Genomic DNA, 9,013 nt, shown 5'->3' with positions numbered 1-9,013 from the left:
AGACCACTAGCTGAGAAGATTGGTGGGCCCTGATTTGCTAGGTGACAACCAGGGTCTGGTCACGCCCTATGTCACCAGGGCCATCTCCCTTCATTGTACACATCTGGCTCAGCCCTAGGCAAAGTGGGGGCATTTCTAAGCATCTCACTCCACAAATCAGAAAGCCCGAGGCACCTACCGTAAGAATGCCTGCAAGCAGCTGGCGTGCTTCTACTAGCTCTGGCCCGTCATTCACAAGGAGGGGTTGCCTGCTCAAAAGCCACATTAGAAGAACAAACCACCTGAGAAGTCCCTGTAAAACAGGATTCTTTCAACAGTTTTTCCCCTGAGATGTCCTGCTTTTCCAGGGGGTAGGGTGGTGCCCACTGTTGGAGATACAGGGTTAGGCCTACATCTGAGAAGCTGAGGCCCCGGAGAGGAGCACGCTGACTTGCAGGGATCAAGGCCACCAAAGAGCTGGAAGGTTTAAGGTAGTAGCACTCTGCAAGACCACGTGTTCCCATCCTGGTCAAATACGCTGAGCCAGATCTAGTTTTCTTGGCAGAACCACTCAGAGGCCCAGAACTTTCTGGCAAGCTGCACGGGTTGGCCCCAGAGGAATCTGGCCAGCCTAGTACACTTCGAAGACTAGCCCTTGGGCAGGCAAGGAATCAAAAGTGAATTTAGAACTGCAGAGAGGTTAAGAAAAAGAAATCTCAACGTAGTAGGTCTGAATACTCACAAAATAGCTGCAAGCTCTTCAGCTTCCTGTGCTTCAAGTGGTTGTCCTCTCCAGTTTCTGGTTTCCAGAATAGAGGAGGAACTGAGGACAGGGCTAGCATTTCGAAGCACCTCCTGTGTTCTGCACTGTAACTACAGCAGAGCCTTTGACCTTTGCGATGTGTATTTCCTTTACCTGAAAAAAAAAAAAAAAAAACAACAACAAAAAAACAAAGCTCCAAGGGGTGACGTCACTTGCCCAAGGGTTAATAGGCTAGTAATGGCAGAGACATGGAATTGTGAATTAATGGACTTTATTTTCCTGCTTTCTCACCTGAGTGGAAATGAACCCTCTTTTCAATGGAGGTTTAAAGGAGATGATGTGTGCAGCACGCCCTGCTCCTGGCTGAGCACATAGGGCACCAGATGACCAGCTAATCCTGAGGCAGCTTGATGGGCCCAAGAGAACAAGGAAGACAGAGCAAGGCTCTTAATCAGTGACCCCTTCTCAAGCCCCAAAAGGGAGGTGAGCAGAGGTATGACAGCAAGTCCAGGAAAAGGACCAGGGCTCATCAAATTTCTTGAAAACATGTTTTCCATTGGATGTCTTCACTTCTCCCATGTTGGCTCTCCACCCCACTATAATTGTTATGGCCCCCTACTCTGAATAGCTTTCATGTTCTCTGGTCATCTCTTAGTTACTAATCTTTATGGCTTCTCTCCTCAGGCTTTCCAACTTCCAGCATCGTCTGTTGTTTTTCACCTTTGCCAGTGGCTTGTAAGAGTTAAAACTAAGAGGGCCCCTCTCCATGTCTTTTTAAGGCCCCTGCTCCATTCTCTGGAGAGGAGCTGAAGCTTTCCTCTGTGACCCTTACAAGACCCCACACCTTCCTCCTGGGAATTGCCACTGTAACTTTTGAGCATCCAAAGAGCCCATTTGGAAGGGAAAGTGGGCCAAATGTCACTGAAAGAGAACCACTCTGAGGAGACCAAGGGTCTTGCAGTGTTAATAGTTGTTTTCTGTGAGAAACTATCTCCCAAATGCCACACAAACCCACCTACCCGAAGTTCAACAGGAATTGGTGGAAAACAACTCGGAGGAAGTACAGCTGTTCCCTCTGAGGAGCACGCGTGGGGGAAGCCAGGCCTAGGACGAGGGGGTGTTCCCGGGGCTGTGACATGCAGCATTCCTTTCGCTTGAAGCATCCAAGCCCAAGGAGCTGCAGTCTCCCCTTGGGAATATGACATAACCACAGCCGGGAAGGGCCTCACAAAAACAGACTAGTGTCCACGTGTCCTGCTCCAAAGGAAACCCCTTCCCATCCTCTGCGAGAACTCTAGCATGTGCTGAGGCTCAACTGCCCCCGCAAATCTCCTGTCAGACAAATACCCCCAAGTCAATGATCTTTAGGATGTGTTTATATTTACATGGTACATTTTAAAGCAATGACTACATTGGTCATACATATTAGAAACCATAAAAAAAAGTTAAGAACTAAAATGTACATCATACACTTGTATATATATTTTTTACACAGAGGTAAAAAGGCTTATTATAAAAAAATCAATACAACAGGGTTTTTAGTATACAGGTAAAGAATGAATTATGCTTCAGGCACTTTAATTTGTTAATGTGAGCAAATAGCTTGGGGGTGGGGGGTGGTTAGAGGAAGCTTCCAAACAAATCTTTTGGTTAATGTTTTGTTACCACAGATACAAAAATAAAATCTGAATAATTTCTCTCAAATGATTGACGTCAGTATGGCAAAGCTGACTGGGAAAATACTACACACTGTTCAGCTGCAGTGTGGCAATTAGAGAGAGAGACGTATTTACATCAATGTCCCCATGGCTGTCCTTGTGCCCTTAACCACTCGCTGCCTTCACAGACCAAAACGTATAGGCAGAGTAAGATTCACCAGCATAACTCTTCAAAGGGTGGAAAAGGACAAGGGGTCAGTAACAACTAAACAGGGATTACAAACAGAATGTGCCAGGATGTGTGTTCCTAGTGAAATAAATAGGGGCACTTGAACTGAGGTCTAACAAACCTACATTAGTGTTGTGCTTTGTAGAGAGGAGAGACCTTGAGAAAGGCCCTGAGGAAATGCCTCAGGAAGGGGGTCTTGGGGAGGGGGCGCTGGTCTCTTGACAGGGTCTGGAGGCTGGCTGGAGATTTCTACATGTTCTCCAGGCTGGGAACCAGTTCTCTTTTCTTCCATCACCAGACTGACAGCTCTCTGCTCCTTTCCAAGCCAGAAGGCCCAAACTAGTCACTCCCAACAAATGAAAACATCTACCAACTAACTCATAAGCACACGGAGTATTTACACCGATGATCTGACTAAAGAAATGTGATGGGTGCTCGGATGAGCTGAAAACATTCCAAGAAGGTAAGCATGGCTAGCACTTTCCCAATACGATTGGCAGACTGGAAAAAAGTCCCTTTCCTTGAAGACTAGCTGTCCTGTGTGCAAAAGAGAAGGGAGGGGGGGGGGGGGTAGTGGAGATACAGAGAGCAGGCCATGCCCTCAGCTGGCAATTAGCACAGGAAGATCATGGAGGGAAGAAGAGCCAGCCTTGACAAGCCTGTCCCCTACGGTCTCCGTGACGTTCTGATTGTACTATGCTAGGTACCACTCTTTGCTTTTCTTCTTTGTGCATTGAGATTTGGCTACTCCTTGCAATATATTAGAAAAATACTTTTTTCCAGCTAATTAGAAGCCTCCTACATGGCAAGGCGACAGGTAGACCCAGACTGCTGACCTAACCATCTGTGCACCCGAACTGGTAAGTCTGGGATTGGAGATGTAGGAGAAAGACACTTAGGCATTAGAAGGGTTTTTACATATGGCCTTGGTTTTTTTTTAATCCCCCCCAAGTATAAACGAAGAATTTGGTGATGTGATTTTCAGTTTAGAACAAAAACAAAAACAGAAACCCATGAACAAAATGCAACCCACCACTCTTCAGATTTAGGACATTTAAAATGCACCCCTCCCCCAAAATAGGGGATATGGGAGGAAGCTCCTTTAATTTTATTTTCCACAACCTCGGTGTTTCTCAACTGGAAGTCTTTGGAGAACACGGGTGTGTGTATGTGTATGACTCAACTATTTCATTTGCAAAACAATGAGCACAATTTCTTAGTGTTGTCTTCTAATATTGCTAAATTTTTAGAAGTGGTGGGGACACAATTTTAAGAAAGTTCTATTTAAGGGGTTACCAGGGAGGCTCTCAGAGTACCTGAAATCCCCCTTTTCTAGGCGTGGTCCATGAGGATGCAATGTGGTTTAAGGAATTTTCCTGATTCACACAAGTTAATCTCAAGTTAAGGCTCAATTCTCAGTCATTTCATGGATGAATGTTTTGCATCAGTAAATGATTGACAGATTTCTGGGGGAGGGCAGAGAATGAGGATGCACTCCAGATAGAAACTGCAGCTTCCTTGGGAAATTTGGCTTTCCAAAAAGTTAAAGCGATCTTGTTTTGTGGGAGACGTTTGTTAATTAGCTTACCTCCTATACATAATCCAACTGCAGGTTAAAATACTTCTGGTGGGGTTTCATCGTTCTGACGTTACCTATCTGCAGGAACCCAATACTCCTTAGCAACCGGCGAGCTGAACCAAGAGAAAGGAGCGGCTAGAAAAACCAACTACAAACCCCACCCCAAAGCAGCAGTCCGACTACAGGCGCCTTTGCACTGGAAGAGGTGGGTAGGAAAGACATGAAATCAACGCATGTATAAGACAGATTGATTACAGATCGTTAATAATACACGAGTGTTGTGCGGAGGTTCCTTTCCTTCCAACACTGTGTGCGTGCGTGTGTGTCTGATGCAGAGTGGGGGTTGGGGGGGGCGGGGGAGGGGGGGAAGTGCAGAGTCCACTAGGCAGGCTCCCTGGGCTGGAATAGCGCCTCAAGGTACCAGGGAGCAGGGAAGGTGAGAGTATGTCGGACACAAGTTTCCTTGTGGCTGTGGGAGGAGGAGGAAGAGGAGGAGGGGGAGGAGTAGGGGAAGGGGGGAAACTGAGTCACACGGCCGCTTTGTGCTTCCCACCGCAGCACCTGCACATCACTCCGCAGTGGTAGCAGGCCCGAAGGGGCAGGTAACAGCACATACAGGGGGCCAGGAAAGACAAGGCAATAAGAGCCATCCACCGGAGGCAAAACTTCTCGTCGCTAGTATCGCACGAGCAGGGGTCTGTATAGTCTCCCTCGGGGTCCGACATACAGTGATAGAGCATGCTGTCCGCACACCACATACAGCTCACGCGGCGGATGCAAGTTCTCACGGAGTCGGGCGCGTCCTGACAGTGGCCCCTCCGGTTCTCCTCGTGGTTGAACATGTCCCTGCAGTACTCGCACCGGGAGCGCTCGCCGTCCTCCTTCCGCCGCCGGGACTTGCCCCGGGACGGCTGGGTCTTGATCACGCCGCCCCCGCGCCCTTTGGGGTCCTCGCCGAGCCCGAAGTCCGAGGAGTCCACGTACGGGTAATTGTAGTCGTGCTTGGGGACCTCGCCCTTGGCAAAGCGCACGTACGAGTCGGCGTCCTCTGACGTGTCCGGGGACTTGCCCCTCACGGGCGCGTGCCGGTAGTCCTCGTAGCCCGTCAGCCAGATCTTCTCCCTCGGGTTGATGCGCACGATCTCCTCGTCGTCGTCTGGGAAGCTCACCTGGCGGTAGGGCCTCGGCATCGGCTGCCCCGGGAGAAAGGAGACTGTTTTATAGCAGCGGCAAAAACAACCCCCCAAATCCTCCACTGTGTACTTCTGGCCTTGACGAAGGCATTTCTTGACACAAAGATCGGACCCACCCTGGAATGAGTGAACATCTCCTAGGTCGAAGGTCCTGTAAGTTGTGACTCGCCATCCACTCCTGGGTCGGAAATTTTTTTCCTTTTGCCAAGGTACTACCATACACGAGGGAACCCGTAAAAAGGGAGTTTGAATTTTTGGAAGCTGAACACACCAAGAGGGAGAAGAAGAATGTGAGAGGCTTCCCTGAGCCCCTCTCCCTAAGGTGACGGTGACAGCCCTCCTGATTTCTAACAGCTTAGACTAGTTTCACCTGTGTCTGTACAGCACATTCTCTTTTGCAAGATCAGCTTTTCTTCCAAGGGAACAGGGAGGGACAGGAGCACACTGCCTGTTACAAGGGTGGCCTCTGTGTCTGTGAGAGCTGCCTACTGGGTCACAACATGAAATGCATTTTGCACTGTGGGTCATGTTCAGAAAAGCAAAAATGGATACAAGGAGCTAGGGTATGGGGGTCTCTTGTAATCTGGCTGGGAAGCTACAGGAGTACAGATCCGGAGGCTCACTGCCTGGAGTCTGCATGCGGCCAGGGTCTCACAGGTGGTGAGGGGCAGGCCAGACCCAGAGCCTCACCCCTCCCTGCCTCTAATTCTCCCAGGGGCTACAAAGTCCTCTCTGCAGCAAGTCCTGCTCTGGCGTCAGGGAGGTCCTGCCCATGGCCAGGGAGGCACTGAATCCGTAGTTATCAATCCACTTGACCGCCTCTGTGGATGAAGTCTTCTTAAGGGGTGAGGAACACGGCTCTAAGGGAACCCACTAGAGTAAAATTCGGACTTTGGAATTTACTAGCATGTATCTAAGCCTCAGATTCTCTATCACACAGGTGTGGCTCACACCTGTCTCGGTCATCATCAATCTAATACTGTCACAGGATTTATCACCTGCTAACTAAATCTGTCCATTCCTCTCACCAGACTGTGCGCTCCTTGAGGGCAGGGACCATGTCTCACATATTGCCAAATTCCTATTAGATTCTTTTTTTAAAAGATTTTATTTATTTATTTGACAGAGATCACAAGTAGGCAGAGAGGCAGGCAGAGAGAGAGGAGGAAGCAGGCTCCCCGCTGAGCAGAGAGCCCGATGTGGGGCTCGACCCCGGGACCCTGGGATCATGACCTGAGCTGAAGGCAGAGGCTTTAACCCACTGAGCCACCCAGGCGCCCATCCTATTAGATTCTTGACAGAGTTCCACAGACTTTAGAAAACCATAATCTTATATAGATCAAAACAAATCCTGGGAGCAGAACAGGCTTTGCTAATTACTTTGCAAAGTAAGGAGTCAAAAGGTCAATTCCCAACTACAGGTACCATAAAGTGATTTTTAAAAAGAGTGTTTTAATGCCAAAATATTAAGAAGCACACAGTAAGATTTGGGGGGGGGGGGGGGGTTTCTACCAATCTAGCTTTATGTTGAAAACAAAACAAAACCAAAACCCTTCACTGCCCTGTGTTCCTTTTTTCCTTTTCAGAACAGACTGGTGGCCGCATCACCCTCTACGGGCACCAGTCCATGTCCCACAGTTTGGGAACCTGCTCCGCAGAACAGCCGCCTGGTAAATATTTGTTGAGTTACTGAATTCTAGATTCCAGCTACATCTCCCCAAGCAAGCCTGGGCCTGCAGCCTGCGATGCCAGGGTGCCCGAGCCAAGCAGACAGCATTCTTTAGTCCTGATCCTGGCTCTGGGCTTTCACACCAAGCCAGGAAGCCCTTTGCACAGAGGAACTCGGGGGGCAGCGTAGCATGCTGGGTAAACACACGCTTGCATCTGTAACCTGTTCTATCAAGGACTCTCCTAAGCCTTCTCCTCTATAAACTGGGGATGCCGAGGACGTGCCTCGTGGGGTCATTTGTGAGGATTTGACAAGCTTAAGCAGAGGAAAAGTTTAGCACGGGGTCTCGCACATAGAAAGCTAAGTGGGCATGAGCTGCCACCACCACCGTCAATATGGAGAACAGAGGGTGCCTGGCCATGAGCTTTGGGTCACATGGAAGGGGAAGGGGGCTGTCCCAGAATCAGCAGCTGCCCACCCCGTGCTCTCGGAGGAACCAGAGGGTTGCTCACCTGTTCAAGGTGACAGTGGTCCGTGGGGTATGAGTCGTGGAGGTGGCCCAGGGTATAAATCCTCCTGTGCTCACAGGATGTGGGAGAAGAGATTGTCCGAGTAGGTTGTTCCCTCTTCTGGGAGGAATTAGAAGAACTGTCTGTAGCTGTCTGTTTAGAGGGAGGTAACCCAGAGTTAATTAAAACAAAAACAAAAACCAAACCCACATACCCAAACCGAACACGCCATCTACCCCCACTTGTGGTGTCTTGCTGGACTTCCCGAAATCTGGAGTTTATCTTGGCTGTGGGAGGCAGAAGGACCCCTAAAGGGCCAGACTGTCTAAACACGATGTGGCTGGCTCAAAGGGCAGAGAAAGCCAACCACCCAACCCTGGAAAGCTGGGTTTGTTTTCTCAAATGTGGGAGCAGTTACCAGGCTTCGGGGAAAGGGCTCGCTTCATCAGGCCTCCTGTGAGTGTGTCCCAGTTTGATCAAAAATGGTCACCTCACTTGTAGCCCTGGTTGCATGGGACTCTGGTGCGCAGGGAAGATGCAAATGGGCAAAAAATAAAATCCAAATGTTTCTGTGTGGGGCTAATCCCATCCTGGGAAAGTCTCAGCAATAAAGATACCTCAAGGGTATCGCGGGCATTGGCTTTCCTGGAAGAAATTTTGTAATTTGGGGTTGAAGGCAAGCCTTGGGGGGGGGGGGGGGTCACTGTAAGCCAGTGGAGGGGAGGGAGAGAAAGAGAGAGGGGATTGCACAGAGAACGAAGGCCCCTGTCTGTCGGTGGTGAGAGCTGCTCCCCCAGTAGAGGTGATGGGTTCAGACTGGAGGCTTGGTGAGTGTCTTTGGAAGGCGATCACATATTGGGATGGACTGTGGCCCCCACCTTGAAAGCCAGGAATCCTCAGAATTCCCTCCTCCCCTGGCTCCTCAGAGTCACAGATCCTTTTCTCTCCCAAATCAATGGAAAGTTATTTCTTGTATCTAGCTGTCCTATTTCGGCAAAAATCAAGAACTCCTCCATGGCTCTTGCTTCTCAATGTCTAAATTCCCTTGCCTCATTTGCTTATTTATCTCTTTATCTTACATGTTTTTTATTAGCGCTGTATATCTTTTTGGGGACAAGGTTAAAACAGACTTATGAAAATTATTTTTATATCCTCACTCCCAACTTAGAAAGTAATACCTGCCCAGAAAAATGGGACCAGTATTTAGGACAAAGATACCCATATTCCAATTATGCAACTTAATGACTGTTAATTTTTAAAACTTGGTGGACATGTGTAACACCTCTTTGGAGACCCAACCCTTCAGATTTTTTCCCTCTAATCCTGTTTGGTCCAAGTGATAGAGAGCTGATGCTGTTTCTGATCCCTCAATCCAGAGTGACTAATTCAGATAAGGATTCATGGTCCTTTCTTTTTTTTTTTTTTTTTTTTTTT

The 9,013-nt window shown here is 48.7% G+C and overlaps 1 protein-coding gene across 2 annotated transcripts in view; it reads right to left on the bottom strand.

Moving 5' to 3' along the window:
- Positions 1-2,096: 2,096 nt before the first annotated feature.
- Positions 2,097-9,013, bottom strand: part of SPRED2 (sprouty related EVH1 domain containing 2) — a 116,569-nt gene continuing 109,652 nt past the window's right edge. For both annotated transcript variants that reach the window (XM_059405960.1, XM_059405961.1), the window contains 2 exons: positions 7,583-7,732; positions 2,097-5,401 (listed from right to left, as the gene is read on the bottom strand). In XM_059405960.1, coding sequence (XP_059261943.1) covers positions 4,736-5,401; positions 7,583-7,732 — 816 coding nt within the window. In that variant the 3' untranslated portion in view covers positions 2,097-4,735. The remainder of the gene's footprint in view (positions 5,402-7,582; positions 7,733-9,013) is intronic.

The sequence above is a fragment of the Mustela nigripes genome, chromosome 7 (genome assembly GCF_022355385.1).
Source record: "Mustela nigripes isolate SB6536 chromosome 7, MUSNIG.SB6536, whole genome shotgun sequence".
Taxonomy (NCBI): domain Eukaryota; kingdom Metazoa; phylum Chordata; class Mammalia; order Carnivora; family Mustelidae; genus Mustela; species Mustela nigripes.
The sequence above is the reverse complement of the archived record's forward strand: the minus strand, read 5'-3'. Positions and strand labels throughout refer to the sequence as shown.